The sequence below is a fragment of the Pelophylax lessonae genome (genome assembly GCF_965119305.1).
Source record: "Pelophylax lessonae genome assembly, chromosome: 3".
Taxonomy (NCBI): Eukaryota; Metazoa; Chordata; class Amphibia; order Anura; family Ranidae; genus Pelophylax; species Pelophylax lessonae.
This window is the reverse complement of record NC_138770.1, coordinates 465,920,193-465,941,544: the sequence shown is the minus strand read 5'-3', so window position 1 is coordinate 465,941,544 and position 21,352 is coordinate 465,920,193. Positions and strand designations below refer to the sequence as shown.

The 21,352-nt window shown below is 43.2% G+C and overlaps 1 protein-coding gene across 1 annotated transcript in view; it reads left to right on the top strand.

The window, feature by feature from the left end:
- The window catches only part of RNASET2 (ribonuclease T2), a 108,637-nt gene extending 87,895 nt beyond the window's left edge, over nucleotides 1-20,742 (top strand). Inside the window, exons 9-10 of the mRNA XM_082252533.1 lie at nucleotides 6,933-7,007; nucleotides 20,460-20,742. Of these exons, the coding sequence (XP_082108659.1) occupies nucleotides 6,933-7,007; nucleotides 20,460-20,651 (267 nt within the window). The 3' untranslated portion in view covers nucleotides 20,652-20,742. The remainder of the gene's footprint in view (nucleotides 1-6,932; nucleotides 7,008-20,459) is intronic.
- Nucleotides 20,743-21,352: the final 610 nt, after the last annotated feature.

The window sequence follows — 21,352 nt, the reverse complement described above, 5'->3', positions numbered from 1 at the left end:
GCTCATAAGAAATGTTTTCGTCCCTCAGGGTCGACTACACAAGGGCTCAAAGCCTTTCAGAGCCTCTTCAGGAGATTCCAAACGAGACTGGTCTGGCAAGCTAAGATCGGGCTTCTCCAGACCCGTAGATAAGGCTCCTTCTGCATAAAGGTGCGCGCTCCCCCATATCGGGGGTAGGGGGACGTCTTTACTCATTTCCGGATCCGTGGACTTACCTGGTGCAAGACAAGTGGGTTCGCAAAGTCATTCGGTCCGGCCACAAGATAGTTTTGTTCTTGTTCCCCAGCAAGGTTTTTTCCTTCCAACTTGCGCTTACAGAGCTTGTTTGGGGTGGTACAATACCTGTTCCTTCAAGGAGTGATTGTCCCGGTTCTGACAGAATGTTTTCAGAGTTTTCACCTAAACCTGTTCAGTCCCCAGGAAGGAAGGCAATGTGCATCCAATCCTGAACCTCAAGGCGCGCAACTGCTTTGTGCGGGTACAGAATTCAAACGATTTGAACGGTGGTGGCATCCCTGCATCAGGGAGATTTCCTCGTCTATCGATATCAAGGATGCCCACCTTCACATTCCAATAAGTGCCAGTCACCAGCGTTTTCTCTGCTTTGCTGCAGGAGATGAGCATTATCAGTTTGTGGTGTTACCCTTTGGTCTTGCCTCTGCTCCTCGGGTCTTCACAAAAGTGTTAGCCCCGATGCTAGCTTTGCTAGGCCAGTGGGGGTACTGGGCTATTAGGACGATCTCCTTCTGCGAGCGGAGTCTCCCTCTGCTCTGGTGTAGAACCTGGAGATCACAATACAAACTCTGCGGAAGTTCGGTTGGCTTCTGAATTTTCAGGAGTCTGCTCTGGCTCCGTCCACGAAGCTGTACTATGTGGGCCTGACTCTGGAATCGGCCTTAGCCAGAGTACTTCTTCCTCTGGACAAAATCCAGAAATTGCAGGCTGCAATTCGCCTCCTGCTGTCCAACAGATGGTCGTCCCTATGGACTTGCATGCGGGTGCTGGGTCTGATGGGGTCTACCTTCGAGGCGGTTCTGTTTGCACAGTTCCATACGAGGTCCCTGCAAAGGGAGATTCTGACTAAATGGGACAAGATTCCGCAGTCTCTGGACAATCTGATCTGGCTGAGTCGGGGAACGAGGGAGTCCCTGATAAAGTGGCTTCGTTCTCCAGCACTTCGGCTGAGAAAATCCTTCCTCCAGTTGTATTAGACAGTGGTCACCATGGATGCCAGCCTGTCCGGCTGATAGGGGGGCCTCGGCAAGCATTCAGTTCGGGATCTGGATGCTGGAAGAGTCCAGACTACCGATCAATGTCTTGGAGCTCTGAGCGATCAGACTGTCTGGATCATTGGATGGATCATCTTCAGGGTTGTCCAGTGCGCATTCAATTGGACAGTGCCACGGCCGTGGCTTATGTCAATCACCAAGGGGGCACAAGAAGTGTCCTGATGGCTCTGGAGGTGGACAGAACAGTTCGTTCTAGCCCTCTCCGCTGTGCACATTCCCGGGGGGGGGGGGGGGGGGGGGAATTGGCAGGCCAATTACCTCGGCGGGCTTTGGACCAAGGGGAGTGGTCCCTTCATCCGTAGGTGTTTCATCAGCTGTGTCTCCGGTAGGGTACCCCAGAGGTGGATCGGTTAGCGTCTCGGCTCAACAGGAAGGTACAGAGGTTTGCGGCTCAGTCAAGGGATCTACTGGTGGATGCCACAGACGCGCTGGTGGTCCCGTGGGGTCAGTATTGGCTGATTTACACCTTCACTCCTCTCAAGCTTCTGCCCAGACTTCTATGCAGGATAGAGGCAGAAGGAATCTTGGTGGCTCCGGACTGGCCTCGTCAAGCTTGGTAAGCCGATCTGGTGCGGCTGGTCGCCGACGTTCCTTGGAAGCTTCCTCTCAGTGAGGATCTGCTGTCCCAACAACCGATCTTTCATCCCGCTTTACAGTCGCTGGCTTGGCTGTTAAACGCCAGGTGCGGAAGGATAGAGGTTTATCTGATTCAGTGATTCCTACACTGTTGAAAGCTAGGAAATCGACTTCTAGGAAGATTTACCATCGTATGTGGAAGACGTACGTTGCGTGGTGTGAGTCGCTTGGGGTTCATCCTCGCCCCTTCTTGGTGGTGAACAGAAGTTGGTCTTGAGTGCCATCAAAGGCCAGGTGTCGGCTTTGGTGGTCTTCTTCCAATGACCTTTGGCCACACACTCCCTGGTGCGTACCTTTCTTCAGGGTGTCCAACATTTGGTTCCTCCAGTGCAGGCTCCATTGCCGCCTTGAGATCTCAATTTGGTGCTTTCTACAGAAGCCTCCCTTTGAAAATATTTGGGAGATTCTTCTGCTTACATTGTCCCAGAAAGTGGCCTTTTTGGTGGCTATCAACCTCACCTCTGCGCCCAGGGTGTCGGAACTGGCGGCGTTATCCTGTCGTTCACCCTATCTGCTGATTCACAGAGATAAGGGGGTTCTTTCGCCCCTGCCCGTCTTTCCTTCCAAAGGTTGTCTCTGATTTTCATTTGAATGAAGACATTGTGTTGCCTTCCCTGTATCCCAGGCCTAAACATCCGAAGGAAATTGCCTTGCATGCCTTGGATGTGCTCTAGGCAATTAGGGTGTGCCTATTTGTGCTCACAGACGGACCTCAAAGGGTTGTCTGCTTCCTCTGCGACCATTTCCAGATGGATCAGACAGATGGTGATTCAGGCCTATTCCATCAGGGGTCAGGTTCCCCCTTTCCCTGTCAAGGCGCACTCTACTAGGGCGCTTGATGCCTTTTGGGCCTTCCGTCATCAGGTGTCAGTGATGTAGGTTTACAGGGCGGCCACTTGGTCGTTGATGCACACTTTTACAAAGTTTTATAAAGTGGATGTGTTGGCATCTGCTTCCTTTGGCCACAAGGTTTTGCAGGCTGCTGTTTAAGGGGACCTTGTGGGCTCCAGTTGTTTTGGTTGCGCTCCTGTTGCCTGATTGGCTACTGTTTAGCCTTGGGAATTTTTCTGCTGTTCCCACCCCTCATGTTTAACACTGCATTGGAACGTCCCAATAGTTATGAATACCAGGAGCTGTGTCAATGAACGAAAGACAAAATGGGATTTTTGATTTACCGTAAAATCCATTTCTCTAATGTTCATTGACGGACACAGCACCCACCCCTCTGTGGAGTTACTATTCTCCTGATACTGCTTGTAACTGCTTGAGTGGCTATAGTAGAGAGACAGAGTATACCCCCTGGGACTGCCCATGGGTGTAGCCAGAATTTTCTTCTGCCTAGTGTCCTACTCCTGTAGGGGGCAGTATAACCCAATGGTTATGAATACCAGGCGCTGTGTCCGTCAATGAGGATCAGAGAAATAGATTTTACAATAAATCAAAAATCCCATTTTAAGAACATGGCAGCCCACTTTTATTAATCAAAATGGAAAGTTCATATAGATAACAGTTGCCCACACAGGTGTTATTCCATGTCAACATAAACAGTCAACCGAAAACATTGAGCCACCTAGCTCCCTTGTTAGCAACACCGCTGCTCTTCTTACCAGTCCCTCTGACTGTGTTGTCCAGCTCTACTTGTTCCCTTGGCTCTCTTAGCCTTTAGTCGCAGCACCCTGCTGCATAGCCCAATCCTGACTTCTAGATGGGGGTTCTCCTGACACCTCGATAGGAGCTGACTTCTGAAACGAGACATGCTGGCTGGGACACCTCTGACCCCTGCGTGAGACCTCCTACCTCTTGGCTCCTGGCTGGGGCTCCTCTGACCTCTGAGTGGGACCTTCTGTCTCCCAAACTTATGGCGCTTTTCCACTGCATGGAACCGTACCGGTTCGGCACCCTTTTGTGCTTTTCCCACTGCTGGTACCGCATGGTATAGGGTCGGAACAGTTCGGTACGGTACGGTATAGGTTTGCTTTTCCACTGCATGGAACCGAACGGTACAGTACGGTACGGCTCTGAAAAAACAGTACCTACTCGATTGTGGTTCCAACAGGTACCAAACTGGTACCATATCCCACAATCCTTTGCATGCAGTCACTACTAGCCACTGATTGGTCAGAGAATCCCACCCACCCCGTTGTTATCCCACCCACTTAACTTTAGTACTGCTTTAGTGGAAAAGCAAACCTATACCATACCGTACCGAACCCTTCCGACCCTATACCATGCGGTACCAGCAGTGGAAAAGCAAACCGGGCCAAGTAGAGCCGAGCCGGTACTAGCCGGTACTTGCAGTGGAAAAGTGCCATTAGAGCCCTGAGCTATTCTCAGGCTTGAGCATATAGCGACACTTCACACCTGTGTACTTAGACAGGCTGCAGGCTTCTGGTAAAATCCAGGCACAGGATTGAAGTTTGGATCCAGGAACTACAGAATCCGTGGAAAACCAAAAACACCGCTTTCTCTGCTCAGAAACAAAACTCTGGAACCTCGCGTTAAACCTCAATGCGAATCCTGGGTAATATTCTCATGCATTTTCACAGTGAAAGGGCCTCGTATGCAAGAAAGCCAGTGATAGGAATGAGAAGTAAAAATACATAGTAGTAGTCAGATAAGAAAGCTTGCTAAAAGAGGATAATGATCATAATGTTTAAAAAGCAATAATTATTTTACTGAAGATGTAGAGATCACAGTTTGGGGAGACAAAATTATAGATCACGTGATGATAGCTGATATCAGTCAAAACTCCTGGATGTACATAACTTTAGTGAACCAGATTGGGACACCATACCATGTGACTCAAGGGCAGACCAAATGTAGCAGTATTGGGGCTCAGTTCACATCTAGGCTTCCCGGATCACTGGCGGAATCTCCACGATTCAGCCCACAGTCCCGAGTTGAGGCATATTGCGGGGCCCATTTGCGATCCCCATTACTTTCAATGGCACCCTGATTGCAGCTCGAATTTTGCAGTGATTGATGCCAAACGGAATCACGGGATGTCTGTCGCTAAAAAAAGGTTCTTCTTTTGAGTGACAGGCCTCCCGCGATTCTGTTTGCACGGTTTTATCGTGATTCGTCAGGCGACAATCGTGGCACAATCGTGCCACGATCAGGGTGCCATTGGAAGTAACGAGGACCACAAGCACGCCCCCCCCCCCCCCCCATTTAGCTTTGATTTGGGATCGCGGTCAAAATCGCAGCGATTCTGCCCACCATCCGGGAGGCCTAGATATGAACGAAGCCTTAGACCTCCAAAAGGGAAGGGGCAACTAAGCCTTATTGTGGTAAAAAGGGGATATTTTGATGTTGTGCAATAAAGAAAAGCATTTTGCAGAAACTTCGTAAAAGTATGAATTTGAGAAACCATAAAATAGTACAAATTAATCAGAAGAGCTCTGCACAAAGCATGTGTTAAAATACAAAAAAATAATAAAAATAAACATTAGTAGTTTATGAAATATAATAAAGCTTTAGAAGAAAGCAACATAATGTGGATGAGGATAGTATTGAAAACAACTAGGTCAACAATAAATGAATTTAAGGAAGTAAGAAGAGAACATTTAAATATGCTGAGCAGAAGGGTTGTGGATGGAAAAAACACAGAAACCTCTGAAAAGAGAACAAGATGGTAGCTTTCATCTGAGCATATTATAGTCTTGTGTTTTGTGTGTGGTAACAATGGACCGCTGAGGATAGGTATTAGGCAGAATAGAGAAGGAACATAAAGAGCGTGAAGAAAACATTGGGTAAAAGAAACCATTTTTCCATAGATGCTGCAAGAATTGGCAGAAGCAGTAGAATGGCCTGAAAAACAACCAGGAACCTAGAGACAAAAATAAAGCAAAAATAATTGCAAACTTTATGGGGGAGGGGCTTTGATAGAAGAATCCATCATCCCGTAAATAATAATAGTAATTATTAATAATTGGGAGATAGGTTAATATAAGCAAGGCTTGAATGCTTTTTTCCCCCAAGTTCACAAAAGCAAAGTGTGAATCTACAAAGACATTGTTGAGAAAAGTTTAAAAAGTATGGGCAGAGAAAATGTCTCCTTCTATACATAAAAACATAATCTTGAATGCCAGTATGGATTTTAAAAGTGATATAGTACTACTAATGTGTTATACAAATGAAAAATCTTATAGCAGTACTAAATGTATAGCATACAGCCATAGAGTAATTAGGTTGGTAATTGTTAGGAATGTGTACCGAGCTCTTTATTGTGATGCCTGTACGTAGGATCTATATTTGGATTCTGCCATATTTACATTGTCAGCTGGTTAATCAGCTAACCGGGAGCCACATGTAAAATGCAATGGTTGTGAAAGAACAAATATGTATGTTAGAGTTCTAATTAAAATCAGCAAGTTTTAATTAAACCAGGAACTGGGAAGTGATGGAGAAACTCTCCAACCAGGACACAACAGCAGTAAAAACTGTTTTTTTTTTTTATTGTTTTGTTGTGGAGTGGGAGAAGGCTCGATTCCCCTTTAGATATATATGGCCATTGTATCCTTTTAGAGCTCTTTTACCCTTTTATTTTTGGGGTCTTCACCCACTTTCTGTCCCGACAACTACCTTATTACCAGAATAGGAAGTAGTGTCAATTTCCCTAATGTGGCTATAGAGTGCAGCAACACCTTTGAGTTTTGACTTAAGCTTTCTTTTAGAATATTGAAAAAAATCTAAACAGACCATTCCGCTCAATCAAAATCTTTCTTACCATGTATTATATTTGTTTTTTTCATTATAGCATTGTACATTATGTGAAAAAAATGATCATAGCATTTAGTCTTTGTTGCTGCATGTGTGTTGTTTCTGATGCCAAACTTTTGCTGACATTGCAGTATTTCACTAGAACAGGGTTTGTTCTAATGTAAAAACTGTTTGTCAGAATAAAGGGTATAATTGTGTGCACAACCATTATTGATATACAGTATGCCTGAACATCAAATGATCAAAGCCAATTATAATAAATATAATTAATGTATTTCTGTTCAGGTAGAAGAGATTGAAAATGCGATTGTGAATGTATATGGAGTGATACCAAAAATTCAGTGTATTCCACCACAGCAGGTAATATTATACTTTACCAATGCCTTAAGAAGAAGGGAGGAGGCTATTACATAGACATTGCAGAAAGAAAGGGGCACCCTCATCCCAATAGAATTTGGAAAAAATCCTTCATATAGATTGACCACAAAGCAGTGAGGCAGAGAAACCAGCAATGCCTTTTTTTCTATTTTTTAGAGCCTGTAATAAGATTTGTTACATTATGCAAGTTGCAGTTGCCTTAAATTGTTAAATATTATTTTATTATTATAGATTGTAAGCAATCATGAAATTAGAACTTTAAGTGTATTTTCTATATATTTATCATAACCATCTATAGGTGTGCTGCTCCATTAGTTGATAGCATTTGCTTTATGCATTAGTCAGTGTAATTAAAAGTAACACCAGCAATGTAGTATATTATTCATGAGATGTGGACTATTTTTGTCTCCTTTTTTTTTTTACAAGACTGGAACTTAACAGAAAGCTTTTGAGTCCTGTTTAGAGCATATCTCTAAGCTCACCTTGTTTAGTAAAGTGGTCCCAAATCCTTTCACCACCTTAATACAGGAAACTTTCACCCCCTTCCTGCCCAGGCCAATTTTCAGCTTTCAGCGCTCTCACACTTTAAATGACAATTACTCGGTCATGTTACACTGTACCCATATGAAAATTTTTTTCACACAAATAGAGATTTCTTTTGGTGATATTTAATCACCGCTAAATTTTTATATTTTTTGCGCTATAAATGAAAAAAGACAACAATTTTGGAAAGTAAAGGCGTTATTCTTAGTTTCTGAAATAAGTACTTTTTGCTTCATAAATTTTGAACAAAGTTTATACTGATCCGATTAGTTAATAAAAAATAACTGAAATCAGTGTATATATTCAGTCTGTGTCAACATTAGAGTCTACAAGTCTATGGTATATATTTTAAAATTGATCAGTCCTAAAGTACTGATGACTGATCTCATTTCTTGAGGCCCTAACATACCAGGCGAGGGTATAATATACTCCCCAAATTACCCCTTTTTGGAAAAAAGACAGTCCAATGTATTTAATAAGAGACGTGGTGAGTGTTTTGAAGTTGTACATTTTCCCACAAATAAAAAAAAAAATTATTTTCACAAAAATATATGAAGTTTTTCTTACACACTGCATAGGCATTGCAAACACTACATATATATATATATATATATATATATATATATATATATATATATAATGTATATGTGTGTGTATTTGTGCAGCGTTTTTCAAACGCAATATTTTTGGAAAAAATACACTTTAACCACTTGCCGTACCGGTACGTCACTAGCCTGTGAGGCTCTGGGGAGCGAGCGTGCGCCGCCGGAGGCGCGCTCCCGCGCGGTCACGCCCCCCCCGCGCGATGTCCGCTGGGCACTCACAGTCGTCCGTGACAGCGGGAGAAAGGCAGGCGGCTGATGTAAGCTTGGTTACGACTAAGCGGAAGACTCCGTGAAACGCGTGACCGCCGTGCTCCCCTTTCCCCCCCCCCATGTTTCCGACTGTTTTGGTTTCATCTTGGATGATTTTATCTTTTTGCCTGCAAAATAAATTTGGATTTTAACTTTTTGCATCTTCAACCGGTTGTGCGGCTTTTTGTGCTCTTCCATAGGCGGCTGATGTAAACAAGCCGCCTGTCATTCTCCCCTGTGTATGAATAGTGATCATACGGTTCTACTATGTAGGACCGTTGATCACTGTACCTACACCTCAAGCCACAGCCAATCACAGTTAGAATCATGCCCCTAGGGACACACACCACCCCTCCCTCTCAAAAAAGTTATCCCCTTCACTACCAGTGTCATTTTACAGTAACAGTGCATATGTATAGCACTGATTACTGTAGTAATGTCACTGGTAACCCCAAAAGTGTCAAAAATGTCAGTCAAGGGTCCGATCTGTCCGCCCCAATGTCGCAGTCCCGCAAAAAAAATCGCAGATCGCCGCCATTACGCGTTAAAAAAAAAACAACAAAAATGACAAAAATCTTTCCCTTTAGTTAGTAAACGCGATAACTTTTGTGCAAACCAATCAAAATACGCTTTTTGCGATTTTTTTTTTTTTTTTTTTTTTTTTTTTTTTTTTTTTTACCAAACATAGGTAGCATAAAATAAATTGGCCGAAAATGTTAAAAAAATTAGATTTTTACTTTTTTTTTTTGGGGAATTTCATATAAAAAAATGTGAAAAATATTGTTATTTTTGCAAAATTGACGCTCTTTTTTTGTTTATAGCGCATGATCAAAAATCGCACAGGTGATCAAATACCACCAAAAGAAAGCTCTGTTTGTGGGAAAAAAAGAACGTCAAATTCGTTTAGGTACAGCGTCGCACGACCGCGCAATTGTCCGTTAAATTCACGCAGTGCCGAATCGCAAAATACCCCCTGGTCAGGAAGGGGGTAAAATCTACCGGGGCTTAAGTGGTTAAATATTTTAATGCACATAAACAAACCAAAAATAAATCCTAATTTTTTGGTACACTATAGAATATGGTGTTGCGCTGAGTAAATGGATACCAAACATGTCTCGCTTTTAAATTGCACATAATTGTGGAATGGCACCAAACTACGGTATTTAAAAATCTCAGTAGACAATGCTTTATAAGCCTTTACGGGTTACCAATTTAGAGTTTTTGCTCATGCTCTGATGTTCGCGACAATACCTCATATGTGTGGTGCGATCACCGTTTATGTATGCGTACGGGTCCAAAGCGCGCGTTCGCCTTTGCACGCAAGAGGGGACGGGGGCGCTTTAAATTTAAATATGTGACAGATGTTGATGTGCTCGGTGCGTTGTTGACAGATGCCTGCAGTCTGTGTGTAGCTGAACAGTAAAATTATCAGCTACACAGAAACCACTGACAGGCTACAGTGATCCCCCTCTCCCCCCCTCACTGAGTTCAGGAAGAGAGCCGACACGGAGGCACGTGCCTCTGTATACTTTGTATGATGGCTGCAATTGAACATAGCCATCATATGTTTAGGAGGGCCAATCAGAGAGCCCATATCCGGATCTATGATGCACTGTGTCTGAGGGACACAGCCATTAAGGGATTGGACCACTGTATGGCCACACATTTTGACAGGTTGTACAGGTACGTCCAGTCAGGGTGGCGCTTGTCCCGCCCGGCCGTTTATGTACAGTGGCCAGGTGGGAAGTGGTTAAACAGGCATGTTTAAGTGTCTGAACGCTGGCTTGGTTTATCCTTGGAGGGGCTAGAATCTCCAACATCCTGGTGTTCTGTTTGCAAGCTTCCTGCCTTGTGACCTGGAGGCATCTGCTTTGTGGAGCTGGGTAATTTTGGTTGTTTTTAAACATAAATATTTTCTTTGTTTTTTTGTTTTTTTTTTGAGGCCTCATGCACACTGGACGTTTTTGCAGCTGCTGTTAGTAGCGTCAGACGTTTTTTTTTGCAGCTGCAGAACGCCCATCCATGTTATTCTATGGCCTCATGCACACATAGAGCTTTTAGGAGCTCCAAGTGGCATAGGCGTTTTACAGCTCCAAAAAAAACCCAGGAACTGTGCGTTCTGGAGCTGCAGCGTCAAGCTGTAAAAACGTCTGACGCTGCTAAAGGCTGAATAACGTTGCTTAACGTGCGTTAAGCCACGTTATACGTTTTTTTATTCTTCCATTCAAAATCAATGGTTCCCTAAGGGAGCCTATTGATTTGAATGGAAGTCGCACCGCAAGTCGGATAAGGGTGATCCGACTTGCGGCACGACTTTCGCTGTGAGAATCTTGAGGGGGAACTCCACGCCAAAATGGGGAAAAAAACGTCATGGGGTTCCCCCCCCAGGTTCCAAACCAGGCCCTTCGGGTCTGCTACGGAATTTGAGGGTAGCCCCACGCCGAAAAAACGGCGTGGGGTACCCCCCAAAATCCATACCAGACCCTTATCCGAACATGCAGCCCGGCAGGCCAGGAAAGGGGAGGAGACGAGCGAGCGGCCCCACCCCCCTGGACCATACCAGGCCACATGCCCTCAACATGGGGGCCCCCCAGATCCCGGACCCCCCTCCCTATGTGAATGGGTATGGGGTACACTGTATCCCTACCCATTCACCCCATAAAAGGCAGTGTGTGTAAATAATGACAGGAGACGTTTTGGAAAGTTTATTAAAAATCTTCATCTGGTCTTCTCCCTCTCCGGTCTTCTGCTCTTTGGATAACCATAACAAACAGAATAACTTAGACCGGGTTTTGGTGTATTCCCAGTATGGTCACAGGTCTGGGCCCCAGGTATGGTTTTTTACATAGTTATTTTGGGCCAGCTTGATGGAACCATAGTGGGGAAATGATTGTTCAGGATGCTGCAGCAGGGCAGCCACTCAGCATAGAACCTCAAAGCTAGTGGAGATCACTGGAGTGGCAGTATGGTATATGCACATTGGTCCAAGTTGGTCCAAATTTAAAACTGAAGTCACTTAATCTTACCTTTAAACAAGTTGCCACTAGGGTTGATTCTGTTCAGCCAATGAAATGGTTTTACCACCTTATTCATGACTCCCTTCCATACAGTACCAACTGTGGTATCCTTGGCTTACCCACAGGCACCTTTTTTTAGGGTCACGGTTTCAAGCTGTTTACTTACTTCTGTCTATTGGTTTGTTAAAACAGGTTGCTTTTTATTTCTTCAAAACTTTGTGGTTAATAGGACTTTTATCACTGTTCTTTTTGTTAATAGGACTTTTAGCACTGTTCTTTTTCTTCTTTGATACTTTGTACAGTTGTATCCCTTATACGTGTATCTGACTTACTGCATTAGTGTTCCACATATAGTATAGCTTTAGGGCTGTCAAGATATGCTTGCACGATTAATAAGGCTTATAGGTTGTTGGGATCTTTACAATCTGAACATCATATTACAATCCTTCAGTTTTTAAGATCCAATACATTATATAGCAATGTCCAGAAAATTTGTAAATTGCATATTAAAGCTTCCTTAAAAAATTCACTTCTCTCCCAATCTAGTCTGTGTAGTTATAATGTGAGATGGCCTCAGCCTTGCACCACTCCACAAGCCACGCCCTCTGACGTTTCACCCCACCCACCAGGGCTTAGTCAAAGAGGTAAAGTGCAAAGGCAGGACGGAAGAACATTAAAGCTGATCACTGGGAATTAGCCAAAATGTACCCTTGTAATTCCCCCCCTTCACCATTTTACCCAAGACTGCAAGGGTTTTTAATGCTCATTAGGAGGAAGATGAGGAATATGTATTACTTGCCTTACTTCCCCCCACCACTCTCCTTCCTCCCCTAAAGCCCCAGCCTGTTGGCAGTCTCTCTGCGCCATAATATGCAGTGCAGGGCTAATAATCCTGCATTGTTTGTGAAGGAGGCTGGAATGCGACTGTGACTGAGAGCAACTTAGAGAATACACCGTACTAGACTGGCCACACAGATCGAGGGAGCCTCATCCCTGGAGTTCAGCTATAAAGAGGCCCTTTCCAACAGGTGGTCTGTTAAAACTTTACTCTCTTGTCTGCTAGAATTTTAAACGCACATCATTTTAAATAGACTTAAGGCCCGTACACACGTGCAGATTGTCGACCGAAAAGATTCGGCCGACGACCGATTGGCTGATTTTCGGCTTGTTAGTATGATGCTTTCGACAGCCGACAGCGCACTTTCGGCTGAACAGAATCTGACGTGCAAGCATTAAAATTTTTGTATGCTGACACCAGAACGGCCAATTGTTCGCCAGTCAGTACAGAATTCGGCCGACAAACAGCAGATTTGCAAGACTGGGCATGCTCAGAAAAGAAAAAACACAGGGAAAGTTAACCATCACATGACATAACTTCTGCAGTCGGCGGACAAAATTCGTGTGCAGTCTTTTGCACTTTTCAGCGGACAGGACAGCCCGGGGACAAAAGACGGCCGATCGGTCGGCCGACGATCGGTACGTGTGTACGGGGCTTTAAGCCCCGTACACACGCACAGATTGTTGGCCAACTGATCGGCCAACTTTTGTCCAATGTTTGTTGGTTGAAATGTGCTCTAGACTTGCACTGGACTTTTGTTGGCCAACAAAAACCAACTTCAGAAGTGATGTCATGTTCTGGTTGACTTTCAGTGTGTTTTTTCTTCTCTGAGCATGCCCAGTCTTGCTCATCTGATTTTCGTCTGCCGAAATCTGTACTGACTGAGGAACAATCGGCCGTTCTTTGTTGGCCAACAAAAATTTTATAGCATGCACACCAGATTTTTTTCGGCCGAAAATTCGCAGTTGGTTGTCGGAAGCATCATACTAACAAGCCTACAATCGGCAGATCGGACGTTGGCCAACAATTTACGGCCAACAATCTCTGCGTGTGTACGGGGCTTTAGTCAAACTCTCATATTGAGAGATTGAAGCTTTCTAACATACCCAAAGATCAGATACCTGACCTTCTAGTAACAGGGTAACATAATAAAATTAAATTAACAGTGTATTGATTACACTACATTTCTATTCCTATTGGCAGTGCTGTGTTTGGCACATATTAATTACATTGCTTGATTAGTGTTATAGTAATGAGGTTTTGCAAATGTTTATTCCCTACTCTTATTTTTTCTTTTCATGTACTTTTCCATACAACTGCTGATGCTGTCACTTTGTCAATATGCAGTACTACAAGAATGAACTTTGTTTTTGCTTTAATAGACAGATTGTGTTTGCTAGTCATTGTCTGAATCACACTCGTAGTGTGGTTGACAGAAAAGCATATATTCCAGGAAAGGTCATTGACCTGAATTACAGGCTTGTCTGGTAATTATTGGATAATCACTGAGATTACATAATTTGAATGCAAATTGAAAACATAGGACTAAAAAATAGAAGTTGAGGTACTAGTCCAGCTCTATATACTGTAGAAGAGTTTAGGGCATTGCTAAAAAGCAAAAAGTGAGCATACATGATGATGCAGGACCACAGAAAGCTATGTGCTTTACATTTTATTTGTATGCTACAATAAACGCCTGTTATTCTTCTTGTTTAGAAATTTCCAATAAAAGTATAAGAACTTCAAACATATGCCAAGGTGTCCAGAAGTGTCAGAGGTTAATTTTCTTATCAGCCACTTTTTTAAAAGAGGATGACTTTTGTCAAACCTAGTACATCAGCCAGAAGCATGGAAGGAAAGTAGCATATACTGTTTATGCACAAACAGATTATGTAGATTTATATGATCTGATTGTTGTAAGAATTTGTGCTTGAGAAATCTGCTTGATCCAGTTAAATTGACCAATAACTGAATCCACTTCGATTAGGCAAAGGGGAGGCCTTCTAAAAAAAACACAGAAAAGGGAGTCCTGGGAGTGGAAAACCAGCTTACGAAACCCAATTTAGGGGAAGTGCATCCAAAACAGTGCAATGATGAAAAAGAACCCCACTATGATAAAGCACCTCAACGACTACTATTTGCGGTATAAAAAGTAATTTATTGGACATCAAAAAATATACAAAAATCATTGGCCTTGTGTGTCAACTACTCCAGTAAGGGGAACCCTAACTCTGGCCACCCTCCGGCTGCCATCACCACACCCAGACACAACCCCTACACTGATGGGCCTACCCCCCACTCCAGTGTCCTGGAAAATGCCCGCTACCTATACCTCCTCAATCCCAATCCTCCCCTCCACCAGCAGATGACCCTCCAGTGGGGACGTGGGAATACCAAATGTTCTTACAAACCAGGATGGTATTGGACAGTCTATGGATGAAAAAAATCCCATGAAAAGACAGGTCTTGTAGGACAGACCGATAGTTTAGTTTCACCTACTGCTCTTGAATAAGTGGAATGCCGAGGTGCAGAATCCTCACTAGTATACAGAGCAATAAAAATCGGTAAATGTGTGATGGGACAAAGTCCATGTCTTTAGAGGGCAAGCTTTATAGCAACCTCTAAGTTCTCCAACTCCAGTCTCTCTCTATCCTCTCTGCTAGATCAAATCTGGGGATGGTGTATACCTCCGTGACCACAGGCGTAAAGATCTGCTGTAAGGGACTGAGTGAGCTATGGGGTTGTTCCTTGACCCACTCTATATGGCATAAATGTAAACATCAGATCTCACCACCCCCAGTCTGACCATGAAAGTTCTTTCCTCTGTGTGTGGTCCACACTGTCAGCATGCAAGCTTGATGCTGTCACAATGCATGCTGTGGTCCTGTAGCTCCAAGTCGTAATGCTAGGCTCTGCTTAATGCTGTGTCACCAAAGATGTCAGTAGTCAATCCACTGAGGTGAGCTGTGTTGCAGTTGATGCACTGCCAATATCTCATTCATTCCATATGCCAGGTGAGTGTCACTGGCATTGGTGCTGGGGAGGTACACACCATGGTGCAAGCCTTGGAGGGGAGAAAGACATCTGCAATTGCCTACATGTTTTGCCACTACTGGGCATGATTAAAGGGGAAGCTTTAGCCTAGGAGCCAAGGAGAAATTAAAGTGATTGGAAAGGATTTTTATTTTAAATAACATGTTATATTTCCCTGCTCTGTGCAATGGAATTGCACAAAGCAGCCTCGAACCTCCTCTTCTAGGGTCCCCCACCGGCGCTTCTGGGGGCACTCCTGCAGCCTCCTCCCAGGATTTGCCTAAAAGCAGTGGGGACCAATGACTCTCACTGCCTCAGCAAAGCCTGTGAGAGCAGGGATTGAAGACAAAGCCACTTCAGACAGGCACCTCGCTGGATCCAGTGAGGACTCTAGACTTTAAAATGACTCGAATTTCTTGTCCTTGCAGGAAATATCCCTAGTAGTAGTTATTCAGCTGGACTTGTTTCGTAATATTGAACATTTTTTGCTGCTTATCCAAATAGCTTATTCAGTACTGAGAACTTCAGTTCTCACATGTTCTCTGATGCTTTTTATTCACCAAAGAATTTTCACTAAGAAGCTAGCTGGACAGGAAAAAGTCTGTAGACTGAAGAAATGTGTTAGGGAACACATGGCTGAACTGTTCTCTCTTGGGCTCTGTTATGCCATCTAGCTACTGGTTTGACCCATGGCTGAACTGTTCTCTCTTGGGCTCTGTTATGCCATCTAGCTACTGGTTTGACCCATGGCTGAACTGTTCTTTCTTGGACTTTGTTATGCCATCTAGCTACTGGTTTGACCCATGGCTGAACTGTTCTCTCTTGGGCTCTGTTATGCCATCTAGCTACTGGTTTGACCCATGGCTGAACTGTTCTCTCTTGGGCTCTGTTATGCCATCTAGCTACTGGTTTGACCAAGTATACCCATCTGTAACCATTTTCCAACAAAATACCTAAGATCATTTCAAGTGCTTGTACTGCTGGACAAAGAGTACTTTGACGCAAGAACAGAGAGAAAACCTTTCAATTGACATACTTGTTTCTGGTTACAATTTATTTTGAAATGATTTCTTCTTCCTACCTCCTACTTTCTGTTGTGCCTTTGGGATAAAAGGTATAGTATCTGTGGCGTCCTACCCTCCTTGTGGTGAGGATATAAGCATATGTTTTTTTTTTTTTTTTTTTTTTTTTTTACAATTAAATACTTTTATTTGAATTTAAAGTGTTTTGTTGTTTTTTTTTTGTTTTTTCTTACACATTTACAAAGAACATCACAAAGATCTATATAGAACAAGGGAAAAAAATAAAAATAAATTATTTTAAATATTTTTAAATAAATGTAACAATAATTTGTTCTGGTATATAGCAGTCATAGCTGGGAAATATTTAACATTACAGAACAATCCCTAAATAAATTCCGCACCATAGACCCATTATAGTGCAAAAATATTATCGATCAAAGCAAAGAGATCATCCACACTAGTGGATATTCTAAATGGGGAGGATAACCAAAAAGACCGGATCTTATTAAATGTATGCATACAACCCCTGTGCTCTAAATAAATCGCTCTCTATCCAGCACATCATTTACCGCCGTGCACCACTGAACACAAGTTGGCAGGTTAGACGATAGCCAATATTGCGAAATCAACTTACGGGCCAGAAATAACAAACAGGTAAATAACATTTTCTGAGAGAATGATGGCCAGTCCTCCAGAAATATACCCAACAGGGCAAGTTTAGGATCAGGAGTTAATTGATTTGAACAAAGATCGGGTACAATTTGAAATGTATCTTTCCAATACCGAAATAGTTTAGGACAGTGCCATAACATATGAATAAAGGTGCCTGGATGCATATTACATTGAGGGCAATTAGGTGAAGGTCGACAACCCTAAGAGAACAATTTTTGAGGGATATAATACTCTATGGAGTATATAAAGTTGTCAACTTTTGTGAGGAGGAAAGTGAAACTTCTGGAAGAAGCTGTAACGCAGTTATCCACTGACACTCGTCTAAATCGCCTTTATCTTGACTCCATGCCTGTTTGCATTTATTCAAAGTTTTAGAGCTTACTGCCCTCATTAAAACTTCATTTAAATCACCAATTAGACCCTTTTTAACCATTTCCATACCACAGTACGTCACTTGACATTCTGTCACTAAATTACTTGACATTCTGGGCTTTGAGTGGGATATTTGAATGATGTCTGCAGCTTCAGGCATCATTCAGATATCATTTTTTTTTAGCCAGTGATTCCCTTCACCATAAAAACAATCATAGGGGCTGTTCAGCTGCTTGATTGTTCTTAGAGGTGGCAGGCACCTGCTATATATCTGAATTGCATAAACCACATTTTTCAAATAAGTAAAAGTACCATCTTTTGTATTGTATTGATGTGCTATGTGGTTATGAGGCAGTAAGCTTTGACATGTCTTTAATGTCCTCATTGACGCTCTACTGATATGATTAATGTAATGTCCACTATTTTATATGATAATTTGTGTGGCACCTAAAAAATCCCAAATGATGTTTAACCACTTGCCGACCAGCCGCCATAGTTTTTTTATGGTCGGCTCTGTCCAGCGAAACAAAGTAGCTTATCGTCAGTTCACGGGACCGCTAGCGGGGGCCTGTGCCCATTCTCAACAGGGAAAGCTGATCAGCGGGTCCAGGGGCTGCGATTGCCTCCGGGCACCTGCGATCGCTCCCTGTGGAGTCAGAACGGCAGTCTGCTGTTGTAAACACAGCAGACCACTGTTCTGTCCATTATGAACACAGGGATCCTGTGTTCCTCTTATTTAGGTTTAGGTTATTTTGGTCCTCCCGAAAATGTCAGTTAGGGCTCTTTCACACGGGCGTTCCGATCAGATCCGCCTGTCAGTTTTTTAGGCGGATCTGATCGGATCTCCCATTCAGCCCTATGGAGCAACGGATGTCAGCCGTGACATGTCTGCTGCCATCCACATCCGATCCTGTCCGTGAAATCCGGACGGATGGAAACCCTATTTTCCATCCGTCCTGGGGATCGGATAGGATAGGATCGGATGAGAGCGGACAGGCGGTCCGCTCTCATCCGATTCCCCATAGAGAGGAGTGGGGCTCTGACACCTCCCTCTCCGCACACAGTGCGGAGACGGAGCTGTCATCCGCCGGCTCAGCGAGGATCGGCGGATCTATCCCCGCTGAGCAGAGCACGGTCCGCAACGGAATGCGGACCGTGTGAAAGGGGCCTTAGGTGTCCAATCTGTTCGCTGCAATGTCGCAGTCCGACTAAAAAATGCTAATCGCTGCCATTACTAGAAAAAATAAAAATGACCTAAATCATTCCCCTAGTTTGTAGATGCAATAAATTTTGCGCAAACCAATCAATATACACTTATTGGGATTTTTTTTTTTTACCAAAAATATGTAACAAAATACATATTAGCCTAAAATGATAAAAAAAATCGGAGATTTTAAATTTTTTTTATTTGGGAATGTTATATAGCAGAATGTAAAATCTATATATATATATATATATATATATATATATATATATATATATATATATATATATATATATATATATATATATATATATATATATATATATATATACATATATACTTTTTTTTTTTTTTTTCTTTTTTTAGAATTGTCGCTCTTTTTTTGTTTATAGCGCAAAAAATCAAAATTGCAGAGGGGATCAAATACCACCAAAAGAAAGCTTGATTTGTGGGAAAAAATACATAAATTTATTAGGGTACAGCATCGCACGACCATGCAAATGTCAGTTAAAGTAGCGCAGTGCCGTATCGCCAAAAATGGCCTGGTCATTAAGGGGGTAAATCCCTTCTGGTCCTGAAGTGGTTTAGGATGTAGTGTAGATCAATAGCTAGACTCTTATCCAGACATTTTATAACAATATATATTTTTTAAACATTGTGTAGTTTTGCCTTCATGCTTGGGGTCATTGCCATGCTAGAACAGTGGTTCCCAACTCCGGTCCTCGGGACCCACCAACAGGCCAGATTTTAAGTATTACCTTGGGGGATGCAGACTAGAATACTGCAATCACTGAGCAGCAAATTAGATCACCTGTGATGTAATTTAGTTATCTTGCAAATCTGGCCTGTTGGTGGGTCCCGAGGACCGGAGTTGGGAACCACTGTGCTAGAAGACACATCTCCCCAGGCTCAAGTTTCTTGCAGGCTGCATCAGATTTTCCATGTATTTTGCTGTTTTAATTCTACCATCTACCCTCATAATCCATCGAGGGCCTGCTGCAGGAAAGCCTTTCCACATGCTTTATGGTGTGGATGGTGTGTTTATGATCATGTGCAGTCTTTAAAGCCGAGTTCCACCCAAATGTGGAACTTCCGTTCATTTGCTTTCTCCACCCCCCTCCGGTGCCACATTTGGCACCTTTCAGGGGGGGAGGGGGGGAACAGGTACCTGTTTTTGACAGGTACCGTTCCCCACTTCCTGGAAACAGCGCAGCGGCAAAGTTTGGTCCCCTCCTCCTACCCCCCCCCCCCCCCCCGCCGAGCCAATCCAAATGCGCAGCGCATACGCAGTAGGAACCCACCAGTGAAGCCACAAGGCTTTACTGCCAGGTTCCCTTACCGCCGATGGCGTCGGCAGCACCCGACAGTCCATGGAGACATATTGTTTCTATTTCTTAGTTATTTAACTGTGCTCCAAGGAATAATCAGTGATTTGGAAATGTTCTTGTATCCATTCCTTGACATGCTTTTCAGTCACCATTTTTATTTAGTAGCTTGGAGTGTTCTTTTCTTTTTATAGTGCAGGTTATACCACAATACCAAAGCATCAGAAATTGAATATTTAGATGTATGGTACATATTTAGGCTACAACCCCTTGGTTACACACAGGGAATGTCTGTTTATCCAATCGTGACTTTAGAAAAGCATTAAATACACATTGATCCTTTAGACATGTTACATTAAAAGATGTTCATTCATGTTTTTCCATTAATTTGAATACCTTTTTAAGAAATCTGTTTTTACCTTGACATAAGAGAAACTGATTCAATGTTCTATCACAATAAAACATGAACTCTAGAATATTATTATTATGATTATACAGTATTAAATGTGTGGTTAAATACAATAATTTCAATGACTTCCCACTGTCTTTCTCAGGCTGAAGATGCTCAAACACTGGGACAGATTGAAATATGTTTCACAAAAGATTTTGATCTGCGAAACTGTACAGTGGAACCAAAAGATGAGCTTTTACTAACTAAAGAGATGAGCAAGGATTTGGAAACATCTTATATCGAGTTGCATGTTTGTGATAAGTCAATAAACACCTATTACCCTCCTGTTCAGTAATCATAGTTGTTTACGGATCAACTTAAAAATGTCTTTAACAATTTCAGGAAAGTTCACTAGCAGCAATTTGTTGACATGGGTAAGGCCTTAAGCACACGCGGGGGGGGGGGGGGTCTGTTTAAGCCCATCTGGACTAGAACTCCAGGCAGGATAATGAAAATGCTCCTTAAAAAACGTGCCAAAATCCACATATTGCACAAAACCTTAGGCACGTCCAGCTTTTGAGCGTTAATGCAATCTGTTGGCCATAAATTAATAAATACATTTACTCTGGCCATTGGAATGCATTAAAGAGGAAGTAAAGTCCCCCAAAAAAAACGAGAAAAAAAAAGCCCTGTAAAGAGAGGCATAATGAGCTAGTATGCATCGCATACTAGCTCATAATGTAGTACTTACCTTAAAACGAAGCCCCCGCCGTGCTGCCACCTCAGCGACAGGACGGCGACATGTCCGTCCGTCCTGCTTCCAGGTTCGCGTCCTCCGGCCATCTGATTGGCCGGAGGCGCGATTACATCACTCCCGCGCCTGCGCGCGGGAGCCGCCGTTCACGGCACTGAGCTCTGAAGGAACGGCACGTGTGGCCGTTCCTTCAGAGCGCCTGCGCCGATGACGTCATCGGCAGTATGCACTCTAAATATCTCCTAAACGGTGCAAGTTTGGGAGATATTTATAGCACCTATAGGTAAGCCTTAATATAGGCT